General features: G+C 35.8%; 2 protein-coding genes across 3 annotated transcripts in view; one reads left to right on the top strand and one right to left on the bottom strand.

Annotated features, from left to right (window-relative positions):
• The window catches only part of btv (dynein cytoplasmic heavy chain beethoven), a 125,712-nt gene that overhangs the window by 44,944 nt on the left and 54,698 nt on the right, over positions 1 to 26,070 (top strand). Inside the window, exon 14 of the mRNA XM_073971013.1 lies at positions 1,609 to 2,603. Coding sequence (XP_073827114.1) covers positions 1,609 to 2,603 — 995 coding nt within the window. The remainder of the gene's footprint in view (positions 1 to 1,608; positions 2,604 to 26,070) is intronic.
• Positions 24,205 to 26,070, bottom strand: part of LOC141395343 (uncharacterized) — a 41,925-nt gene continuing 40,059 nt past the window's right edge. For both annotated transcript variants that reach the window (XM_073971014.1, XM_073971015.1), the window contains exon 2: positions 24,205 to 26,016. In XM_073971014.1, the coding sequence (XP_073827115.1) occupies positions 24,745 to 26,016 (1,272 nt within the window). In that variant the 3' untranslated portion in view covers positions 24,205 to 24,744. The remainder of the gene's footprint in view (positions 26,017 to 26,070) is intronic.

Raw genomic sequence — 26,070 nt, forward strand, 5'->3', positions numbered from 1 at the left:
ATTTTTTAAAAATATTTTAAACGTGGATTTTTTAAAAATATTTTAAACGAGGATTTTTTAAAAATATTTTAAACGTGGATTTTTTAAAAATATTTTAAACGTCGATTTTTTAAAAATATTTTTTAAACGTGGATTTTTAAAAAATAATTTTTAAACGTGGATTTTTTAAAAAATATTTTTTTAACGTGGATTTTTAAAAAAATATTTTTTAAACGTGGATTTTTAAAAAAATATTTTTTAAACGTGGATTTTTTAAAAAATATTTTTTAAACGTGGATTTTTTAAAAAATATTTTTTAGCGTGGATTTTTTAAAAAATATTTTTTAGCGTGGATTTTTTAAAAAAATAGTTTTTAAACGTACATTTTTTTAAAAATAGTTTTTAAACGTACTTTTTTTAAAAATAGTTTTTAAACGTGGATTTTTTAAAAAATATTTTTTAAACTTGGATTTTTTAAAAAATATTTTTTAAACGCGGACTTTTTAAAAAATATTTTTAAACGTGGATTTTTTAAAAAATATTTTTTAAACGTGGATTTTTTAAACGTGGATTTTTTAAAATATATTTTTTAAACGTGGATTTTTTAAAATATATTTTTTAAACGTGGATTTTTTAAAATATATTTTTTAAACGTGGATTTTTTAAAAAATATTTTTAAACGTGGATTTTTTAAAAAAAAATATTTTTTAAACGTGGATTTTTAAAAAAATATTTTTTAAACGTGGATTTTTTAAAAAATATTTTTAAACGTGGTTTTTTTTAAAAATGTTTTTAAATGTGGATTTTTTTAAAAACTTTTTTAAACGTGAATTTTTAATATTTCTTCACGTGATTTTAGTTCGGCTATAGGCCCTAGTAATAAAACAACGAAATTTTGTTTTATTTTAATTATTCATTTCCAATATTTCGGCCGTCTTCGACGGTCATCATCAAGGATCTTTTTTGAAAAAAAAAAAAAAACAAAATTGTTTTATAAATATTTTTTAAACAATTTTTTTCAAGGACTATTTGGCCAAAAAACGTGGAATTTTAAGAAAAATATTTTTCAAGGAACATTAGGCCAAAGAAACGCGGATTTAAAAAAATAAGTTTCAAGGGCCATTAGGTCAAAAAATTTGGAAATTTTAAAAAAATATTTTTGAAGGATCATTATGCCAAAAACTTTGGAATTTTTAAGAAATAATTTTCAAGGAACTTTAGAACAAAACGTGGAATATTTAAAAATATTTTTCAAGGATTAAAAAACGTGGAATTTTTGAAAAATATTTTTCAAGGACTATTAGGCCAAAAAACTTGAAATTTTTAAAAGATATTTTTTCAAGGACCATTACAACAATAAACCTGGATTTTATAAAAAAATTTTGAAATAAATAATCGTGGATTTTTTTAGAGAATATTTTTCACTTTTTTGACATTCTATTAATTTCTAATATTAACATAAATTTGATTTAAAACAAATTGTCTCATATGCTCCAACTGATTGTCAGTTTACAATCTGTACAATCATTTTGGGTTTTTATCCCGTTAATACTATTGCAATTGGATTGTTTTATTTACTTATTTGTGTCTCTTCTTCTCTTCTCTTCCCTTTTTGCCTCTTCCACGCAGATTAAACTCAATCAACATTGTGGTATATTTGTAACACTTAATCCGGCTGGCGCTGACTACGGTGGTCGCCAGAAATTACCCGGTAATATACAGGCATTGTTTCGTCCAATTGTCATGCAACAGCCGGAACCGGGAGAAATTGCACGTGTAATGCTATTTGTTGAAGGATTTAAACAGCCAACCGAAATCGCCCAACGTGTTGTGGAACTCTTCGATATGTGTGCCAAGATATTGACGCAACAGCGTCACTATGATTGGGGCTTAAGGGAATTGAAAACAATTTTATTAGCCTGTGGTGAGGGTTTAAGAAGCATAACAATGGAGCAGCATGGCCTGGAGAATGGCGACAGCGATAATGGTGTTAAAGGTGGCATTGATGACAACATGGAAATGTTGATGGTGGTAAAATGTTTACGCACTTCCACCATGTCCAAATTGGCCTTGCACGATGTTTCGCGTTTTGAGATGTTGCTGCGCAATGTATTCCCTGAGATTACCACTGACCCTACAGCATATGAATCGTCGTCGTCCTCATCGAGCCTACAACATTCGATTAGAGAGGCTTTCGTTGCATTGGGTTTGTGCTTTAATGAAATGCAAATGATTAAATGTCTACAACTTTATGAACAGCTACAGAAGCGTATGGGTGTTGTGGTGATGGGACCACCCGGCTGTGGCAAATCCACCATTATAAGTGTATTACGACAGGCTTTAATTACACAAACATCAAAGTCAACGCCAGGACAACAACAACATCAGCAATCTCAGCAGCAGCAACAAATACGCATTCATACCATTAGCCCCAAATCGATGAGTCGCATCCAGTTGTTGGGTCGTCTTGATCCTGACACCCGTCAATGGCTGGATGGTGTTTTGACACACACCGCTGTTGTTGTAAACGCTGAACCACCACACATACGCTCATGGATTGTTTGCGATGGCAGCATTGATCCGGAATGGATTGAGGCACTCAATTCCGTATTGGATGACAATAAGTGAGTATTGCCTGTAGTCGTAGTTGCCTTAGTAGAATAGGAATAGGAAGGAAGTGTGTCATGGCATCTTCCTCCCCTAGTTTACTGCGGCATGTCTATGAGAAAATTAGAGTTTGTAAGCTTTTCCTAACTGGATTCATTGTGGTTTCATTTTGTGTTGTCGTTGTTTCTGTCGCCGTATACCCAGAAACATGAAAAATGCCAAGTTCATCCTGAAAGGGGTTAAATGGAAACAACAGTAAGAAGAGATGCAAGCAAGCACTTGCGTGTATGGACCTACAACATTCATCATCCTTTTCGCTGGCAAGTAAAATGACATACGAAAGGAAAATTGAAATGTTCCAATTGTGAGATATGAAAATCCTTGATGTTAACGGGAAAATTCATTTTCAATTCAGGTTTGGGTATTAAAGTGGGAATGTTAAATATTTAAAATTTAATATTTGATTTGGGGGGATGATGGATGCCATGAAACGTTTCCGACTAACTCTAAGATGGGAAAATCGAGGAGTAACAAGTAACAAGTTTTCAGCTTAAGCGGACAATGGTCCCGCTAAGGCCGTTTAAAGATGTTAAACTAACGTGTGGCGCAAAAAGGAGAAAAGAATCAATCATCTTTGCTGACAGATAAATAACCTCAGCTTGTGGCTGTACAAAAAGCAATAACAGAAGTATTGGATCTAAATGTTCTAGTATCAGATCTCTGTAAATTTTTAGGCGTTTTGGAGTATTATCATAAACTTACTTACTTAGCTGGCCCATTACAGAACAATTGTTCTATAGGCCGAACTAAGAAAAGATCTCCATCTCTCTATGTCTATTGCTTTTCTTTCTGGAATACCGCGCCTTGTCATCTCATCATCCACTTGTTTGCGCCATCTATTCTTTGGCTCGCCAATTCTGCGTGCACCGCCAAGCTCACATTTATACGCCTTTTTAGCGGGTTCATCATCGTTCATTCTTGTGATATGGCCTAGCCAACGCAATCGCGGCATCTCGATACGTTTAACTATATTGATGTCGTTGTATAGCAGATACAGCTCGTGGTTCATGCGACGTCGATATTCACCGCCAACGCAGATTGGTCCGTAGATCTTTCGAAGAATTTTTCTCTCAAACACACCAAGCACTGCCTTATCTGCTTGCGCAAGTATCCAGGCTTCGGAACCATATATCAGCACGGGTAGTATCAGTGTTTTGTAAATCGTTATTTTTGTTTGACGAGATGTGGCTTTATTGTTAAACTGTTACTTAAGCCAAAGTAGCATCTGTTAGCCAATACAATTCATCTTTTTATACTCTCCACCATAGGATGGGGGTATATTAAGTTTGTCACTCCGTTTGTAACTACTCGTAATAATCATTGTAGACCCCACAAACTATATCGACGCCTCCAAACAATAGTATGCTAAGTCGACTTAGCATGTTTTCAAGTTCTTTACATTTTTACATTTTACGTCCTTTAACTTAAATTCTGTCAAATTTTGGTAATGATCGGTCAATCCGAACAGAAGTTATAAACAAATGTTTGCTCAGAATAGTAGTGAAGGTCAAAGAAAACTGTAAACTTTGAGAGCTTCTCCTGCAAAAGTCACTTTTCAGACTTAGCATACTATTATTTGGAGGTGTCGATATATATTCTTGATCAGCGTGCAATTCTACATCGATATAGCCATGTCCGTCCGTCTGTCCGTCTGTGGAAATCACTCTAGCGTCCGAACAGATTGACGTAATTGACGAAATTTTGGGAAAATCTTTTATATGTACGTAGGACTTTTGGTATTGAAAGCGGGCTATGTAGGTCCACGCTTTCGTGTAGCCCCCATACAAAATGACGCGTGACGCGTCGTCGTTTTAAGGAATTTTTAAGATATTTTTCCCATTTTACCACCGAATTGGGTGTAATTTGGTATTTTGTATCTCCAGAGGCCAAAAAACATTCCTACCAAAGTTGGTTTATATAGGTCCACGTTTCGGTATAGCCCCCATATAACGCCCCATATAAAGTACGCGTCATTTTAATATATTTTGAATGAATTAGTCCCATTTGACAACGGAATGGGTTGTAACTTTGTATTTTGTGTTTCCAGATGCTAAGAAACATTTCCACCATAAAATGTTTAGATAGGTCCACGTTTTGATATATGTAGCCCCCATAGGACGATATCTCCCGATTTTCGGTATTTTAAAGGTTTTGGCATCATTATCACACCGAGATGGCCGAAATTTGGTATTTAGTCTTCGTTGTTATTTCACAGTAGTTGTGTTTACGGCGGTGCCGAGGTAGACGAAGTCTTTTACTACCTCAAAATTATAGGAATCGTCCCATGATGTCTATATCATCAGCATAAGCAAGTAACATGTGGCTATTGGTGTAGATTGTGCCACTTCTTTTGACGTTTGCCTCTCGAATAACCTTTTCCAGCAGGATGTTGAAGAGATCACACGAGAGGCTGTCTCATTGCCTGAAACCTCTTTTGGTACAAAATTCTTCGGAGAGGTTCTTTCCTATTTTAAATGAGGATCTAGTGTCAGCTAAAGTCATTTTACAAAGCCGAATGAGCTTTGTGGGGATACCAAACACAGGCATGGCCTGGAATACCTTTGAACGTAGTGGGCTGTCGAAGGCTGCTTTATAATCGACAAAAAGGTGGTAGGTGTCGATCTGCATCTCTTGGGTCTTCTCCAGGATTTGTCGCAGGGTAAATATCTGGTCAATGGTGGACTTGCCACGTCTAAAGCCGCATTGGTATGGCATTGGAGTATACTTATGCCCCTATAGTTAGAACATACAGTCTTATCTCCTTTCTTATGGACGGGACACAGGGTGCTCAGGTTCCAATCGTCTGGCACGCGTTCTTCCTGCCAGATGGAGCTAACTAGCTGATGCATACACCTTATCAGCGTATCGCCTCCGGTTTTGAACAGCTCGGCTGGTAAGCCATCGGCTCCTGCTGCCTTATTATTCATCAGCCGGTTTATTGCTGTGTTTACCTCATCTTGGCTGGGCGGTATACATTCAATACCATCTTCTGGGATTGGATCTGTGGTATCTTCGTCGTCTTCGCTGGATACCAACAAGTTTGAAAAATGCTCTTTCCATATCCTGAACACACTATCTGTATCAGTTACCAAATTACCTTGCTGGTGCCTGTTCCAAAGCCATCAGTTTGATGCTTCACTCTTTGGTAGAATTTTCGGACTTCATTCTGGCTCCTGTACATCTAGATTTTTCCCAATCCCGCTTTTCCATCTCCCTAATTTTCCTCTCTCTTTTTCTCCCGATTCCTTTCTCGTGCGCTACGCGTTGCTACGGATTGTAAAGTAGCCCTATACACTCCTGATCATACCATGGATTCCTTGGTTGAGGTCTTTGGTATCCAAGTATGGATTTTGCGATTGTTTTGCTTTGCCATTGTGCTGTTATGTTATCGGGATGAGGAATGCTTTGATTAAGCAATTGGGCTAGTTGAGTGGAATACGCTGTGGCTGTCTGTTGTGATTGCAGCTTACCGATGTCTAACTTTCGTGTTGTGTATGTTCGTACTTTGTTTGCTACGTTTAACGTTTCATTCACGGGTGTGAAGCTGGAGACCAGATGTTTTAACCTCCGACCAACTACAAATCCGCAACCAAACTCTTGTTAAGGATGTACCAGAAGAAGTTTTCCGATATAGTCAGTTTTCGAACTTAAGGCCTAGGTACTTAGGCTTTTAATTTACGTTTGAAGGAAATATTACGAAGTGAACAGATGGGAAAAATGTCAATAACTTCTTTCGGTAGTTATAGTGCCCACCAGTCATTTCAATTGGTCAACGACCTTTTGTACAATTATATCTGGAGGCATGGACTTACCACGAAAATCATTATATTGCTGCGAGCAGGACCACAAGGAGTACCTTCGGAAAAAATTTAAAATATTATTCTTCAATTTTTGTGGTGGGGTATTTACCGGAAGGAGTTGTCCGATATAGTCAATCTTGGAATATCCGAGATATTGTGTTCATCAGTTGTTGTTGTTGTAACACTGTTTTTATTTAATGTTTGCACGCTCATTTCCTGCTTAGTCTATATTTACATTAGGTATTTTTCCTTGCGGCATTTGTCAGTTTGTCGGTGAGAGAGGGTATTGAGAGCCAAGGGGTTACCATATGCCTTACCTCTCTCCATCAAATTGACAATTGCCGCAATTGTCTAATATAAATATGGACTTAATCTATCTCCAGTTCTAGGAATGTAGCAGCTTCGATGGGATGTAACCACAAATCTTCTGGAGTTAGTTGAGTAGGTTTGGCATGGAGTTGAAAAGTTGCAGTGTGCCGTGCGGGCCAGTGCCGCATGCTGGGCAGATGTTTTGCACGGCGTCATCGATCCATGTCCTATAAGAAATCAGACTGCTGCGCCATACCGAGCGCAGTTGAGCCAAAACTAGTATGGGTTGACGTTCCTCAGCTGCGATAGATGGGGGATGTTCTCCGAGGACCGCATTGACACGATAGTTGTTTATGGCATCATAAATAGGCTTATCACTCTTTTGTAATATTGGACCTCTCTTTCTATATCATGAAAAACCCTCCTGACATATCTGGGTGGCTCTCACGTAACACCCTGCAACGAAAGCATACCATTGTGTTGCTGTACCGGAAGAATCTTTGTCTCCTCATGTAGATGGTCCACGAAGACGTGAGGAGGCATACTATTGCATTCCTCAGGGCGGTATTCTGACAGGTTTGAATATTTTTTCATCGCGTTGCACACATATTCGCAGACCATACTGCGTGGCCAGCGGCTTACCACATACCGACCTATCGCTTCGTATGTGGTCAACAAGGTTTCTTTATCTGCACCCCAAACACTGCCGGCTGGGGACCTGAGGACTTTGTTCTTACATATATGTACATTAGGGATATAACTTTTTTGCACTTTTTTTGCAAATATCAAAAATACCACCACATAGCCGTTTAGAGCATGAAAAACTATTATGAAATACGGTGTCAATTTTTCTTTACCGCGAAAAAAGTTTACGCACCAAATGCATTGAAGTTCTGTAATGCATTTTTTAATTTTATCCGTCATAACAACATATTTGCTTTTCATTAAAATTTTTATTTTTTTGTAATCTAATTTAAAATCATTATCAAAGCGTTCTGGACCAATTTGTTCTAAAATCGCGCCATTTCGGACCATATTAGGATTTTTTGACACTATTGCAATTTTTGGTTTTCTTTATAAACTCGTGAATTTTATGTTTATATTTTTTAACCTATCGGACAAGAGAATATGGAGTCATTTGCAACTAATTCGCGAAAGTTACAGGCTGTTTTTGTTGACTTTGCCTGTGAGAATTTTATTTTTTTCTAAAAATATTTATTCAAACAAAGCAAATTAAAAATTTTAGGTAGAAAAAATATCAAAAGGGTTTTAGTAATCACGGCCGGTGCGAGAACTTTTTTCGCAGATTCGGTCTTAGAAACGCGTTTTCATTATTAGGACAAAATTCCCCACATGGTACTGGTGTTGTATTTTTGTAGAAAACAAATACGATTCTCACAAGCAAAGTCAACAAAAACAGCCTGTAACTTTCGCGAATTCGTTTCAAATGACCCCATATTCCCTGGTCCGATAGGTTAAAAAAATATAAACATAAAATTCACGAGTTTATAAAGAAAAACCAAAAATTGCAATAGTGTCAAAAAATCGTAATGTGGTTCGAAATGGCGCGATTTGAGAAGAAATTGGTCCAGAACGCTTTGATAATGATTTTAAATTAGATTACAAAAAATAAAAATTTTAATGAAAAGCAAATATGTTGTTACTAGCAAAGTGCCCGCTACTTCGTATGCGGAAAGGATATAAAAAACAAATAAACAATATAAAATTAAAAATGGCGAACACTGAAAATTTTATTGCACTAATACCAATTTTAATCAATATTTATTGTTATTTTAGTACTGTTCGTACCTCTTTAGTTCGATTTTCAAAAAGATAAGCAGTATCTCACCCTTACATATTAACAGCGAGACCAACTTTGCACACCAATATTCACCCTAAATCCAAAGAATACTGATTCCAGCACTGCCTCTACACCCAACAACAAATTGAGTGCCATTAAGTACTCTTCGTACCCATAAGTACGATTTTCCAAAACTACCTTAATCCTTCACTTCAACAGTAACCTAAATTCCAAAAAACAGGATTCCAGCGCAATCGGTGCACTCAAATCCAAATTCTACCATTTGGTATATTTCGTGTCCATAAGTAAGAATTTCAAAAACTACCTCCACGTATCAATACTACACTCCAACCGTAGTAATACCAAATTCCAGTATTCAAGCTCTATCCGCTCCCTCAAAAACCCACTGTACCAAATTTAGTACTTTTCGTACCAATAAGTACGAATTTCAAAAACTACCTTAATCCTATACTCCAACAGTAATCTCAATTCCAAATTTAAGGATTCCATGTCTATTCGTCCACTCAAATCCAAATTGTAAAAAATTTAATACCATTTAGTACTTTTCGTAAACATAAGTACGAATTTCCAAAACTACCTCAATTCTACAACAATAATCTCAATTCCAAATTTCAGGATTCCAGATCCCAAATCCCAGTTGTACCAAATTTAGTACTTTTTGTACTCTAAGTACGAATTTCCAAAACTCCTTAGTTCTACACTCCAACAGTAATGTCAATTCCCAATTTCACGATTCCAGCTCTATCCGTTCACCCAAATTGTACCAAATTTAGTACCATTTATTACTTTTCGTACCCATAAGTACGAATTTTCAAAACTACTTTCGTTCTACTCTCCAACAGTAGCCTAAGTTCAAAATTTCAGGATTCCAGCTCCATCCGTTCGCCCAAATCGTAATTGTACCAAATTTAATACAATTTAGTACTTTTCGTATCCATAGGTACGAATTTTCAAAACTACTTTCATGCTGCCCTCCAACTGTAGCCTTAATGCAAAATTTCAGGATTCTAGCTGTATCCGTTCGCCCAAATCGTAATTGTACCAAATTTAGTACCATTTAGTACTTTTCGTACACATAAGTAGGAATTTTCAAAACTCACTAATCTCTACATCAGCCTTAATCAAAATTTCAGGATTCCAGCTCTATCCGTTCGCCTAAATCGTAATTGTACCAAATTTAGTACCACTTAGTACTCTTCGTAGACATAAGTACGAATTTTCAAAACTACTTCCATTCTACACTCCAATTGTATCCTTAATTCAAAATTTTAGGATTCCAGCTCTATCATAATTGTACCAAATTTAGTACCATTTAGTACTTTTCGTACCCATAAGTACGAATTTTCAAAACTACTTCCATGCTACTCTCCAACAGTAGCCTTAGTTCAAAATTTCAGGATTCCAGCTCTATCCTTTCGCCCAAATCGTAATTGTACCAAATTTAGTACCATTTAGTACTTTTCGTACCCATTAGTACGAATTTTCAAAACTACTTCCATTTTACTCTTCCACGGCAGGCTTAATTCAAAATTTCAAGATTCCAGCTCTATCCGCTCAGCCTAAATCCAAATTGTACAAAATTTAGTGCCATTTAGTACTTGTCGTATCCATAAGTACGAATTTTCGAAACTGCGTCCATTCTACTCTCTAACAGTAGGCTTAGTTCAAAATTTCAGGATTCCAACTCTATCCGTTCGCCCAAATCATAAGTGTACCAAATTTAATACCATTTAGTACTTTTCAAAATTTCAAAACTACTTCCTTTCTAGTCTCTATCATCAGCCTAAATTCAAATTTCAGGATTCCAGCTCTATCCGTTCGTCTGACTCATAATTGCACCAAATTTAGTACCATTTAGTACTTTTCGTACCCATAAGTACGAATTTTCAAAACTACTTCCATGCTACCCTCCAACTGTAGCCTTAATTCAAACATTTCAGGATTCCAGCTCTATGCGTTCAACCTATATCCAAATTGTACCAAATTTAGTACCATTTAGTACTTTTCGTACCCATAAGTACAAATTTTCAAAACTACTTCCATTTTACTCTCCAACAGTAGGCTTAGTTCAAAATTTCAGGATTCCAACTCTATCCGTTCGCCCAAATCATAAGTGTACCGAATTTAGTACCATTTAGTACTTTTCGCACCCATGAGTACTAATTTTCAAAACTACGTCCATTCTACTCTCCAACAGTAGCCTTACTGCAAATTTTCAGGATTCCAACTCTATCTGTTCGCACAAATCATAATTGTACCAAATTTAGTACCATTTAGTACTTTTTGTGGCCATAGGTCCAAATTTCCAAACCTACCTCTATCCAACATTCCAACAGTAATCTTAATTTCGAATTTCAGGATTCCAAATGTATCCGATCACCCAAATCCAAATTGTATACTATAACCAAAAATTTCCAAAACTACCTCAATCCTACACTCCAACAGTAATTTTAAGTCCAAATTTCATAATTCCTGCTATATCCGATCACTCAAATCCAAATTGTAAAAAATTTAGTACCACTCAGTACTTATCGTAATCGTACTTATGGCAACGAAAAGTACTAAATTCGTACTTGTGGGTACAAAACAAGTACGAATTTAGTACTTTTCGTTGCCATAAGTACGATTTTCCAAAAGAATGCCAATCCCACACTCCAATAGCAATCTTAATTCCAAATTTCACTATTCAAGCTCTATCCGATCACTTAAATTCATATTGTACGAAATTTGGTACCATTTAGTACTTTTTGTACCCAAAAGTACGAATTTCGTACACTCCGACAATAATCCTAATTCAAAATTTCAGGATTCCAGCTCCATCCATTCTCCCAAATCCAAATTGTACCTTATTTGGTACTATTTAGTACCTTTCGTACCCATATATACAAATTTCTAAAACTACCTCCATATATCAAAGCTACACTCCAACAGTAATAGTAATTCCAAATTTCAGAATTCCAACTTTATCAGTTCGCCCAAATTCAAATTGTACAAAATTTAGTACCATTTAGTACTATTCGTACACATGAGTACATATTTTCAAAACCTCCTCCTTATATCAACTCATCTTCTAAACCTTGATTTTCATTCCAAATTTCAAGATTTTAGCTCTATCCGTTTACGTAATACCAAATGGTAATAAATTTAGTATCATTTAGTACTATTCGTACACATGAGTACACATTTTCAAAATCACCTCCTTATATCAACTCATCTTATAATTCTTGATTTTCATTCCAAATTTCAAGATTATAGCTCTATCCGTTCAAGTAATACCAAATGGTACTAAATTTAGTAATTTTTAGTACTTTTCGTACACTTATAGCTCGAATTTCCAAAAATCCTTTGGTACACCTTTTTAACTCTCCATCAGTGAACTTCATTCCAAATTTCAGAATTCTAGCTCTTCGCGTTTGCCTAATACTAAGGGTACCATATTTAGTACCTTTTAGTACTTTTCGTACCGTTCTAGTTCGAATTTCCAAAAACCCAGCCTTATCTGACACCTTCGGACCAAGAGTGACACTCACCCAAAATTTCAAGATTCTAGCTCCAGCCGTTTAGCCTGGGCGTTGATTATGAATCAGTCAGTCAGTGAGTCATCATTACTCAACTCTTTTATAAGTATATAGATGTTCTGTCACCTCTGTTTGTGTTGTTACTACTTTACACAAAAAAACACAGGGTTTTTATATAAATGTATTACTCTTAATAGAATTTAATTACAAAAGCATTTAAATCTTCCAACATACTAAAGAGGGGGAGAAAAAAGTTCAAATTGGTTTGGGATGCACCAAAAACAAAAACATAGTCATCAGCAAAGCAATATTTATGCGCTTTAAACTCAAATAACATAAAAAGGAACATTTATTGTTACAATTACACATAATAAAATACAGCGTATAAAAACCAGGCCGATATTAATTACAAAAAAAGTACAACAATACTGACATGTATTGCTGAATATAGAAGGGGCGAGATAAATGAATTGTAAGCAGAAAAAAATACAACTTGTTAAAATCATTTAAATCATTGTAGGTAGCAAAAACATGGGGCTATAGACGACAGGCGTGCTGACCCTACTTTAATTATTCTGAACTGTCTATAACAGGTAATTGTAGAATAGCTCAGGACGAAGCTCTTTAGCCAATGATACTTGGCTAAATAATGTCATTATGTCGTGATCAATTTTCGGAGGAATACATGACGTCATAACATTACCACAATTGAATAGGAGCCGACCGTTTCAAAGTAACCTTTTAACTGATGTAGGGTATAGAAATTGAATACGCATTGAAAACCGAATATTACAAATTAAAACACATTATAAATCAAATGATGAGAACAACATGTCAAGATGTGGTTGACACATTTTAAATGGTCATGATAACGTCTGCTGAATAAAAAAGAATAAATTTATGGATTATAGGGCAGCATTTGTGGTATAAATGATTGGTGATTACACGGTACAACCACTAAGTGATAAAAGACAAAAAGACCTTTGTTCAGAATTTTGCACAGGGACATGCGCTTCTTTAAGGTCACACCAAAGATATTGGACTATAGTGTAATTTTTACAAAAAACGTGATAACTTTCTGCGGATCATGTTCGATCCGGGATGCCACCATGTATCCGAATCTGAATGTGTTGTTAGGAGCCTACCTTGGCTTCTGTATTGGAAAAGTAGCAATCCAAATCAGGTGTACCCCGGAACATTAATTCAACGGTTGTGAGTGCCGAGGCTGTATATAAAAATTGAAATTAAAAATATAATATAAAAATTAAAAAAATATTTTTTTTAATTTATAGTTAAAAAGTAATAATATAATATTGAAAATTAAATACATAAAATTTAAAATCTATATTAATAAAAGAGTAAAGTGATTGACTGACTGATTGATATATCAACGCCCAGACGAAACGGCTGAACCTAGAATCCTGAAATTTTGGGTGTGGATCACTCTTGGTCCGAAGGGGTCAGATAAGGCTGGGTTTTTGGAAATTCGGACTGGAAGGGTACGAAAAGTACTAAAAGGTATTTGGCGAACCGGTAGAGCTAGAACTTTGAAATTTGGAATGATGGTCACTGATAGAGTGTAGGAAAGATGTGCTAAAGGGTTTTTAGAAATTCGAACTATAAGTGTACTAAATTTGGTACCAATTCGTATTTTGTGAACGGATAAAGGTTAAAGGTTGAAATTTGGTGTGAGAATCAAGGTTAAAAGGTACGGTTGACATAAGGAGGTGGTTTCGGAAAAGTGTACACATGTGTACGAAAAGTTCTAAATGGTACTAAATTTGGTACAATTATGATTTGCGCGAACGGAAAGAGCTGGAATCCTGAAATTTTGAATTAAGGCTACTGTTGGAGATTAGAATGGACGTAGTTTTGAAAATTCGTACTTATGTTTAAGAAAAGTACTAAATGGTACTAAATTTGGTACAATTATGATTTGGGCGAACGGATAGAGCTGGAATCCTGAAATTTTGAATTAAGGCTACTGTTGGAGAGTAGAATGGACGTAGTTTTGAAAATTCGTACTTATGGGTACGAAAAGTACTAAATGTTACTAAATTTGGTACAATTATGATTTGGGCGAACGGATAGAGCTGGAATCCTGAAATTTTGAACTAAGGCTACTGTTCGAGAGTAAAATGGATGTAGTTTTAAAAATTCGTACTTAAGGGTACGAAGAGTACTAAATTTGGTACAATTACGATTTGGGCAAACGGATAGAGCTGGAATCCTGAAATTTAAATTAAGGCTGCTGTTAGAGAGTAGAATGGAACATGGTATAAGTAAAGAGGTAGATTTAAATGAAAAAATCTATAGAACCCTTGTTTTTCTTGAATTCCTAACTCAATGATTACACATGCCAGTAACTTGCAGACAGTTGTGTATACATATTATAGTCGAAACTTAAATTTTTTCGAACTGACACTTGCATGTGTAAACGTTCGGAAAAAAGTTTGAAGTTACTTTCAAAGCACTTACATTGAATACTGACAAGGAAATTTTGTCGGCAGTGAGGTTGATAGTTGGTGTGGCAGTGAATATGTTTGAGTGTATTAGTATTTTTCGAACTGGCACTTGCATGTGTAAACGGGGGGTAAAACTTCAAAATAAAAGCAACAAGTGCGTTTGTTTACAATCCATTTTTTGAGCATTTTATAAAAAACGCGAAAAATGAAAGAAGAGTTAAGTTTTCTCCACATAATCGAGTTGTGAATATGATAAACTGATTGTTTCAATGCAAATCTCACCAATTTCTTCCATACAAATGGTCTAAAAACAATTTTAAAAATCATTGAATTCGATTGTTTTTAAAATTGTTTGGCATATTATTCAAACACCACACACACATACACAGTTTGTTTATATTGTTTTGAAGTTTTAGGCATACTCGAATGAAAAAAAATTTAATTGACATAAAGCTTTGGCTAACCTTTCTTAGTCCCAATTTACATTGGGCGAGTTTACTTGCGGCAATTGTCAATTTTGTAGGAGAGAGAGGTGAGGCATATGGTAACCCTTTGCCTCTCAGCACCCTCTCTCACCTACAAACTGACAATTGCCGCAAGTAAACTCGCCTAATGTAAATTGGGACTTATTAAACCATGGAATGGAAGTAGTTTTGAAAATTCGTACTTATGGGTACGGCAACTACTAAATGGTACTAAATTTTGTACAATTTGTATTTAGGTTGAACGGATAGACCTGGAATCCTGAAATTTTTAATTAAGGCTACAGTTGAAGGGTAGAATGGAAGTTGTTTTGAAAATTCGTACTTATGGGTACGAAAAGTACTAAATGGTACTAAATTTGGTACAATTATGATTCGGGCGAACGAATAGAGCTGGAATCCTGAAATTTTGAACTAAGTCTACTGTTGGAGAGTAAAATGGAAGTAGTTTTGAAAATTCGTACCTATGGGTACGAAAAGTACAAAATGGTACTAAATTTGGTACAATTATGATTTGGGCGAAGGGATAGAGCTGGAATCCTGAAATTTTGAACTAAGGCTACTGTTGGAGAGTAAAATGGATGTAGTTTTAAAAATACGTAGTTTTAAAAATACGAACGGATAGAGCTGAATCCTGAAATTTATATTAAGTTTGATGTTAGAGAGTAGAAGGAAGTAGTTTTGAAAATTCGTAAGTATGGGTACGAAAAGTACTAAATGGTACTAAATTTGGTACAATTACGATTTGGGCGAACGGATAGAGCTGGAATCCTGAAATTTGTATTAAGGCTGATGTTAGAGAGTAGAATGGAAGTAGTTTTGAAAATTTGTACTTATGGGTACGAAAAGTACTAAATTTCGTACAATTACGATTTGGGCGAACAGATAGATCTGGAATCCTGAAATTTTGAGCTAAGGCTACTGTTGGAGAGTAGAATGGAAGTAGTTTTGAAAATTAGTACTTATGGGTACGAAATGTACTAAATGATACTAAATTGTATACAATTTGGATTTAGGTTGAACGGATAGAGCTGGAATCCTGAAAGTTTGAATTAAGATTGATGTTGTAGTATGGAGATAATTTGGAAATTCGTTCTTATGGGTTACGAAAAGTAATAAATTTTGTACAATTAAGATTTGGGTCATCGGATAGAGCTGAATTTCTGAAATTTGGAATAAAAATTGCTGCTGGAGTATAAGATTGGCTACTGTTGGATTGTAGAATGCAAGTTGTTTTGAAAATTCGTACTTAATGTTACGAAAAGTACTAAGTGGTACTAAATTTGGATTTAGGGTGAGCGGATAGAGCTGTAGCCCTGAAATTTCGAATTAACATTGATGTTAGAGTATGAGATTGAGATAATTTGGAAATTTGTACTTCGTAGGCTACATTTGGAGTGTAAAATGGAAGTAGTTTTGAAAATTCGTACTTATGGGTACTCTTCTTCTTTATTTGCAAATCCGTTATCCGGATATAAGCGATCATACAATATTATTATAAATGTGTTATGCTATTTTATTTTATATTATACAGGCATAAACAGCTCTCTATTTTTTGCCGCCGAAATCATGCTTCTTTCATCATGGCAGCCTGTCCAATCTTGTATGTTTTTCAGCCAGTTCAATTCTCTCCTGCCTCTTCCTCTTTTTCCTTCTATATTGCCCTTTATGATGGTTTGCAGGAGTTTATACTTTTCATTTCGCATCAGATGTCCCAAATATGCAATTTTCCGAGCTTTGGCATGTCGCAGCAATTGTCTATCTAAACCCATTCTGCGTAAAACGTCCTGGTTTGTTACATGATCAGTCCATGGTATCTTTAAAATCCTTCGGTAGACCCATATCTCGAAGGATTCAAGTTTTTCCTCATCTGCAATTTTGATGGTCCATGTCTCAACTGCGTAAAGTAGTACGGACCAGATATAGCATTTCACGAATCTGACTTTTGTTGAGAGGCTTATATCGTGATTTGTAAAGACTGTTTTGTATTTGAAAAATGCATCTCTGGCCATCTCTATACGACGTTTGATTTCCTTGGAAGAGTCCCATTTTTCATTTAACAATACTCCAAGGTAAGTGAAATTAGTGACTCGCTCAATATTTTTATTATTAATTTTTAGTGTGGTGTGATAATGGTCATTTTTCTTACTCACAACCATGTATTTTGTTTTTTTAATGTTTATTTTTAGGCCATTTGCTTCGCTCACCCTTGTAAGTTTATCTACGAGCCTTTGTAAACCAGGTAGACTGCTAGCTACTATTACGGTATCATCTGCATATCGTATATTATTTATTGTTCGTCCATGTATTTGTATACCTATTCTTTCATTTTCCACGGCTTCATTAAATATTTTTTGGGAATAGATGTTGAAAAGCATAGGAGACAATATGCACCCCTGTCTTACTCCTTTTGATATAATAATTTCGTCCGTAGTTTCGCCATTTATCTCAATCCGTGCAGTTTGACTCCAGTATAAGTTTTTAATGCATCTTATTTCCTTCTGCCCAACTCCAATATCATTCAATATATCTATTAGCTTGTCATGTTGAACTGTGTCAAAAGCCTTTTCATAATCTATGAAGCAAAGGAAAACATCTTTCTGGACATCTCTGCACTTCTGCACCAGTATCTCTCTCGTCCCCATGCCCTCTTTGAATCCAAATTGTGGTTCTCCCATAGCCTTTTCACATATGGGGTATATTCTTTTGTGTATTATTCTTAGAAAAATTTTTAGGATGTGGCACATGAGGCTAATCAGTCTGTACTCACTGCAATTCCTTGCATGCATCTTCTTCGGTATTGCTATAAAGGTCGATAATAACCAGTCATGTGGGTACTGGCCTGTATCATATACATTATTAAAGAGTTTTACTAATATTTGTATATTGCGTCCATCTATTAGCTTCAACACTTCGGAAGGTATTTGATCAGGTCCTGTTGATTTTTTGTCCTTCAGCGTTATAATTGCATGCTCCACTTCAGACTCAGTTATCGGATTTCCAGCAATATTGATATTAACATTTTCGTTGTTGGATCGGCTTTCATCTGTAAACAATTCTTCAATATATTTTTTCCAATGGCTCTTTATTTGTTCTGTTTCAAAAATTGGCTGGTTGTTGTTATCAATAAGCGTTGTGGGGATATTTTTCCTATAAATTCCGGCCGCTTCTTTCCATTTTTTGTGAAGATTAAAATCATCGTGCACATTCTGTAGGTGTTCAATTTCTTGGCACTTTCTATTTAACAGTGTGTTTTTGGCAGCACGAGTTGCTATTCGAATTTCTTTGTTGATTTCCCAATACTTCTCGTAATCAATGTTTTTAAATTTACTGCGTTCTGCTCGAAGCTCTAAAATTTCATTGGTCATCCATTCCTCATAATTTTTTCTATTGCAGTTTCCAAGGGAGTTTTCAGTAATTTTACATATTGTGCCCTTCACATTATACCAGAGGTTTTCCAAATCGTTCATGTCGATCCTTCCTAGTTCCTTGTTCATGCTATCCTTCACCTTATGGGTACAAAAAGTACCAAATTTGGATTTGGGTGAACGAACAGAGCTGGAATAATGAAATTTAAAATTAAGCTTGCTGTTGGTGTGTAAGATGGAGTTAGTTTTGCAAATTCATACTTACGGATAAGAAAAATACATTGGTACAGTTTGGATTTGGGTGAACGAATAGAGCTGGAAACCTTAAATTGTAATTGAGATTAATGTTGAAGTGTAGGATTGAGGTAGTTTTGGAAATTTGTACTTAGGGATTCGAAAAACACTAAATTTGGTATAATTTGGATTTGGGTCAACGGATAGACCTAGAATCCTGAAATGTGGAATTGAGGTTTCTTTTGGAGTGTAGGATTGTGGTAGTTTTGGTGTGTAGGATTGAGACATGGAGGTAGTTTTTGAAATACGTACTTATGGACACGAAATATACCAAATGGTACAATTTGATTTTGAGTGCACCGATAGCGCTGGAATCCTGTTTTTGGAATTAAGATTACTGGTGAAGTGAATGATTGAGGTAGTTTTGGAAAATCGTACTATTGGGTGTAGGGACAGTGCTGGAATCTGTATTTTTTGCATTTAGTGTGAGTATTGGTGTGCAGCGAGACCGTTAATTTTCAGTATTCGCCATTTCCATATTATATATTGTTTATTTGTTATTTGTTAGTATACAATAAAAATAGAAAATTAAAAATAAAAATAAAAAATAAGCTGAACATAATTAATAAAAAAATTGAAACATTTAAAATATAAAATTACAAATTAAAACATAACATTGCTTGCCGAAACATTTTTGATTTCGAGTCAATCCGGTTCGTAAGAACACGCTGCCGTCGTACTATGTCGCGAGTTCATATTAATTGTGGCGAAAAATAGAAGGGGTTATCGCAGGTACATCAATTTTGGTACAGGTACTTATTGTTGACTTATAATCTCGGGGACAAAAAACTGGTATGTTCGATCCACGTGGGTGTGAGTCCACGTTTAGATATAGCCCCCATTAAACGGTACCTCCCGATTTTCGGTATTTTGAAGATTTTAGCCTCATTATCACACCGAAATCGGTGAAATTTGGTATTTATTCTTCGTTGAAATTTTTCGGTATATGTCCACGCCTTCATATAGGCCCCAAAGGACGGTACCTCCCGATCTTCGGTATTTTTAATGTTTTAGCCTCATTATCACACAAAAATGGCTGAAAATTGGTATTAAGTCTTCGTTGGGGGTATATAACTCTCCACCTGAAATCTGTCAGTGTAGGTCCTCGCCTTCATATAGACCCCATGGAACCGTATCTACCGATTTTCGGTATTTTAAAGGTTGTGCTAGAAATGTTTGAAATTTGGTGTTCAGTCTTCATCATTTTTGTGGGCTTACTGAACACATAGAACTCTTGTCTTCAATAAAGAGAATTTTTCTTTAAAAAACGTTTTTTGACCGATTAGTGGTCTAGAACGGCAAATTTTTTGTAAAAAAAATCTAATGTTGGCTATGGCTGTTCACCATTTTTTTTTTAAATTATATGAAAGTCTCTCGTCCAAAAACAAGATTATTAGGTACTTAATAAGCCCACAAAAATATATGATGATCGGTCCATTTGTTTTCGAGCTTTAGTGGACACCGCAATACATTTATATAACAAGTAAAAAAGTATCAGTCGGCTTTGCCGACAGAGATATACCCTCAGCCTGTGTGGATTGAAACAAACTTTGGAACAAATCGTTTGCTACGTTTATGAGATATCAAGCGAACCATTTTAGCGAACTTTTGTGGAGGAGGTACCGAAGGAGTGGACCTATAAGCACCACCTTCGAATTTCATCTAATATTCGAAGAAATATTACGATATCCAAATTGTGGACGAACGCAGTGTTCGGTTCGAACTCTTCATCATACATATGGTGACATAGGTGTTTTTGCACCTTTCGGGCTGTCTTCTTAAGAACTATGGACTTCCCCTTAAAAACTTTTACTGTCGTAATTGAGCAGCGAATGCAAGTTGCATCAACAAAAATTAAAGTGATTCGAGAGCAGGTCTTAAAGTGAATCTATACGAAATTTTTTGTGGGAGGTACCCGAAGGAGTGGACAGATATAGTCCATATTTAAGCCTGATCTACATCTGGTAGATATAATGGGATGTGTAAAGTATGACCGTTTTGGTCACTGCCTTCAAGAGTTATCGTGAGCACAGTTTTTCCGAACATTTTTTAACTTTTGTGGGGGAGGTACCTGAAGGAGTGGACCGATATGGCTTATCTTCGAGCTTAAACTATGTTTGCACAAAATATTACAAAGGCCAAGTTTTGGACCGAATCGGCAGATGCGTTCAAGAGTTATCTTGCTCTCCAAACACTACATACGGTGTCATAGGGGTTTTTGCACCTTTCAGGCTATTTTTTCAAGAAGTATGGACTTGCCCCTGATGAAACTTGTTATCGTGCGCGCAAGTTTTCCGAACATTTTCGAACTTTTGTGGGGGAGGTACCGGAAGGAGTGGACCGAAATAACCCATCTTCGAACTTAAACTAAGTTTGGACAAAATGTTACGAAAGCCAAATTTTGGACCGAATCGGTTCATCCGTTCGGGAGTTATCGTGCGCTCCAGCCAGACAGACGGACGGACGGAGATGGCTAAATCAAATCCAAATTGTCTGACACATTTCTTCCATTATTTCGATGAGGCACATTTTGCCCGTATGAAAGTGTAGCATAAATGCTGAGGGTATAAAAATAAAAAAAAAAAAACTAAAAAAAATCGCCGGAGCGCTTTTTAAATAAATCGTGATTCTAGTTGACATTTTTAGGGGTTTTTTAGGTTAATTACAAAATTTACAAAATATAATATACAAAATATACACGGTGCTCTTGAATCAAATTTAAATGAAAGGTGCTTACACCTGGGAAGTTTTTGCGGATTCTGAAACTACAATGTTCATAGATGAGAAAAATCAAAAACAAAAACAAATCGCCCGAGCGCTTTTTAAATAAATCGCGATTCAAGTTGACATTTTTAGGGGTTGTTTAGGTTTTCACGATTTTGCTTAGAAACCGCAAGTCGTATCAAAATGAGGCTGATAATAATGTTGTAGCTATGAAAATTCTCTACAAGATTGACCTTTACGGTATTTTCGTAGGTCTTACCATTTTTGAGATATTGAAGTTCAAATTGGGACAATGCACCGACTGTATCGCCCCCTTATAAAAAAATTTGATGAAGGATGCGCCTTAACTAACTTGTAATGAAAACCGCTTAACTAACTTGTAATGAAAACCGCTTCATAGATGAGAAAAATCCAAAAACAGGAAAAAATCGCTGTAGGGATTTTTAAATGAATCGCGGTCAAAATTCACATTTTTAGGCGTTTTTTAGGTTTTCACGATTTTGCTTGGAAACCGCAAGTCCAATCGAAATGGAGCTAAAGAAAATATTGTAGCTGTGAAAATTCTCTACAGGACTGACGTTTATGATTTGTTCTCAGGCTGTACCATTTTTGAGATAAAGAAGATAAAGAAGCAGTTTACATTTTTAGGTTTTTTGTTAGGGTTTCGCGATTTTGCTTGAATACGGCAAGTCTTATCGGCATGGGAGCTGAGAAAATCTTATAGCTGTGAAAATTCTCTACAAGACTGGCTTATGCAACCAGGTTGTACCATTTATTTAGATATATAAGTTTAAGTTGGGAAATTGCAGTCATGACATTGTTTTATAAGGAGACGATACAGAATTGAATTTGAATTGTCCCAATTTCAACTTCTATATCTCAAAAGTTGTAAAACCTACGAAATTATCATTTAGGTCAATCTTTTAGAGAATTTTGATAGCTACAACATTTTCTTTATTCCCATTTTGATATGGCTTGCGGTTTCCAAGAAAAATCGCAAAAACCTAACATAAACATTGTTCCACAACATCCCATACGGGACAAGGGAGACTTCTCTCATATCAATGAGTGCACCCCGATTCATATTTAGCTCAATGATATGGGACCTACTGTTTATCGCCGAGTCCGAACGGCGTGTCTTAAGACACCACTTGTGGAGAAGTTTTTCAAGGCTGAAATACTCAGGGAATGTCGCCAACATTACTGAGGGGTATTTTGCCACCGTTGAAAAATGTTTGATGTTGCTTGGCCGGGGAATCGAACCGCCGACCTTCTGCGTGCAAGGCGGGCGTGCATACCATTGCACCACGGTGGCACCCAAAAAACCTAAACAACCCCTAAAAATGTCAACTTGAATCGCTATTTATTTAAAAAGCGCTCCTGGTATTTTTTTGTTTTTTGATTTTTCTCATCTATGAACATTGTAGTTTCAGAATCCGCAAAAACTTCCCAGGTGTAAGCACCTTCCATTTAAATTTTATTCAAGAGCAAAACCAAAAAATATATTTTTGAAATATTCCAAACGTTTTTGTCTTTTGTTGTTGCTGTAATATCCAAGTTATAAACTCAATCTTTATAATTTTGGTCTCACATTTTTCGACACGTTGTCTAGATTCTGCACGTATTTTTAATTTATTTTTTTAGAGATTTTTTAGACTTTGAGTAAGAATAAATAAAATTTACTCCAAGATTTCTTCGGTATTTTTTTAATTTCCGCGAAAAGAAAAATATGTTTAACAAATATTTAAGCATCTACGGATCAAATCCTGTTCACGATTTATATATACATTTTGGTATTACAACACAAAGGGTATTTTTAAATATTTGTTCTTTATAAGGTAATAAAACCCCCATAACTTTTGAACGCAGCATCCAATTTTGTGAATGCGAACAGATTTGAAACCACGATTTTTTTCGTAACCCATGTACGAAAATCGCGGATGTGCTCGCAAAAAAATTATTTTTTTTTTTTCAATGGAATTGTAAAGGAAATTTGAAATTTACCATAAACCCTCGTTAGCATAAATGTTGAGGGTATAAAAAGGAGGTAACTCCCTAATGAGGTAGTTATTGAAAAAGAGAAATAACATGTTCCTTTGCAAACCTCCATAGCTGGCACCTTTATAAATTTGAAGTACTCACTTTTCCCAACTCAAACAGCAAATAAATAACATCGATATACACTTTTATACAATTTTCCCCACTCCACTAATTTTCAAATTTGGTTCACAAAATCGATGTACTAAGTACTACGGACTTGGGTACCCGTAAACACCATATGATCACTATTTACTTCTAAAAATTTATTTTAGAACGATAAATTACTTTCATATTACTTTCAATACCTTAATTCAAATTCCTTCAAATTGAAATATTTACTATGAATTCTCATCAATAAATTTGTATTCCGAAGTACTTGGTTTTGACCATTTTTGTCCACGGTCGTGACACTGCGCGTCATATTGATCATCCATTGTAAATTGTGGTGGTTCATTCGCGGCCGGAAGATATCATGTTTACACACATATTGGGGAGGTAGGTGTTCCTTGTGTCGGTGCCGGAAAATATAACCGACTGCTGCGAGGACCGTTTCTGTCACAGTTAACCCCATTGGTGTGATAAACACGCTTAATTATCACAATATACTGCATAGAATTTGGGAATATCATGGTTAAGAGTTCACGAAGTTCGCCAAATACGAACTTTTAAATTTTCAAGTTCACCCTATGTGTTCCGCCTCCATTAAATTGCAACACTAAAAACAAAGACTTTCAAATCATTATTGAAATAGTTTTTTTTGTTTTATTATTTATATGAATGTGAAAATTTTCAAAAATTAAAACATATAACAGCACTTTAAATGCTTGCATAGGCATCAAAAATACTAAAATGTAATGTGAAAGGAGATTAAAAATGTATTTCCTTAATTAAGACAACTTTAAGAACGGTGAAAATAGCAAAAAAATATCAATGAATTGTTTCGTTTTTTTTTACAAATTTTCTTCAAACATTTCTATTGGTAAAAAACACATTACAAATCTAAACCCTTAATGGCATACAGAGTAGTTTTAAAAATAATAATAATGATGAAATAAAAACTTCCACAACATGTAGACAGCACACGGATAAATCCTGGGGAATTTTTAATTTTATAAATAGGCATGTGTGTAAACTTTTTTTCTTAAAATATCTATGTATATGTAAATTATAAATTTTATTTCCTTTTGCGTGTACTCCTTAATGTAGTGGGTATATGTGTTGGGGGGAAAGGAAGGAAACTTGGCCACCTGGTCTATTTTCTGGAACCTTAATAGCTTTATTGTTGCTGTGCCTGATGTTGTTGCTGTTGTTGTGGTGGCATGGGATTCCCATGTGATGCAGGATGTTGTTGAGATTGTTGCTGCTGTTGTTGTTGTTGCTGCTGTTGTTGTTGTTGATGGTGGGCAGCCACGGCTGCAACTGCGGCCAATGCACTAGCCGATGGCGGTGGTATATTTCCCGAAGCTGCTGCTGCCGAGGCATGGGCACGCATATGCACCGCTGCCATATGGGCCTGTGGACTCATATGCGAAAACATGTTCATATTCTGTTGATGCAAATGATGGGCATGGGCATGATTATTAAAGTGATGCGGTGCTGAAATCACATCCGATGAAGTCTGTAATATAATTTCTGGCTCAATCATGGGCATTTCATGTTCCTCGCCGCCACCAGTTCCTCCTAGGCTACCTGGTTGTTGGCCATTATTGTTGTGGGCATTACTGGTGTGGTGGTTGGGTGAGGCTGAACTGTCATATTCCTGTTTAATACCATTTTGTGGATATAGAGAAGCACTTAGATTTTGATGTAATATTGGATGGCACAATGAAGGCATTAAAGCTACACCGGGAATGGGCAAGGGATGATGGGGAAAATTTGGCGGTGGGTACAGCAGGCCCTTGTTCAACTGGGACATGTGAGCAGCAGTAGGATTTGTGGTTGTCATATTGGCACCACCTGCCGCCGCTGCTAAATTAATCATATTGTTGTTATTGTTTTGGAGGACATTTGTTAGAGTTGTTGTTGTGGGGCTGTTTGTTGTGCCTATACACATATTGACCACATTGCCGGGATTCCCACTGTTGAGGGGGGCAGCATGTTGTATGCGGCGCCTTTGTTGTGGAGTATGATGTTGCGGCTGTTGTTGTTGTTGCTGCTGTTGTTGTTGTTGTGTCTGTTGCTGCTGCTGTTGATTGTTATTTTGAGAATTTTGTTGTTGCTGCTGCTGCTGTTGTTGTTGCGAATCTTGTGGTAAACTATCGGAAATAATAACCTCTGGTTCCACCACTGGTGCTGGATGCACCAAATTAAATTGTTGTGCCAATGCTGCTTCATCCACAATAATACCCTTTTTACGTTCTTTGCGTATTTTATCACGTAACTTTTCCAATTGGCGAAAGGCTTCATTTGAACGACGCGCCTTTTTGCGATCACGATCTCGTTCCTGTTCCATGCGGCGATATTCTGGATTCATGCGTTTGACTCGTTTGCGTTCACGATCCCGTTCGCGCATTATCATTTTGTTGCGGGCTTCTTCTTCAGGCGTAAGCTGCAAAGAGAAGAGAGTAGAAATGGCAAAGTTATTTAAAAAGCTCGAATTCAA

The sequence above is a fragment of the Musca autumnalis genome, unplaced genomic scaffold, assembly GCF_047663935.1.
Source record: "Musca autumnalis isolate F117 unplaced genomic scaffold, ASM4766393v1 scaffold_2, whole genome shotgun sequence".
NCBI lineage: Eukaryota > Metazoa > Arthropoda > Insecta > Diptera > Muscidae > Musca > Musca autumnalis.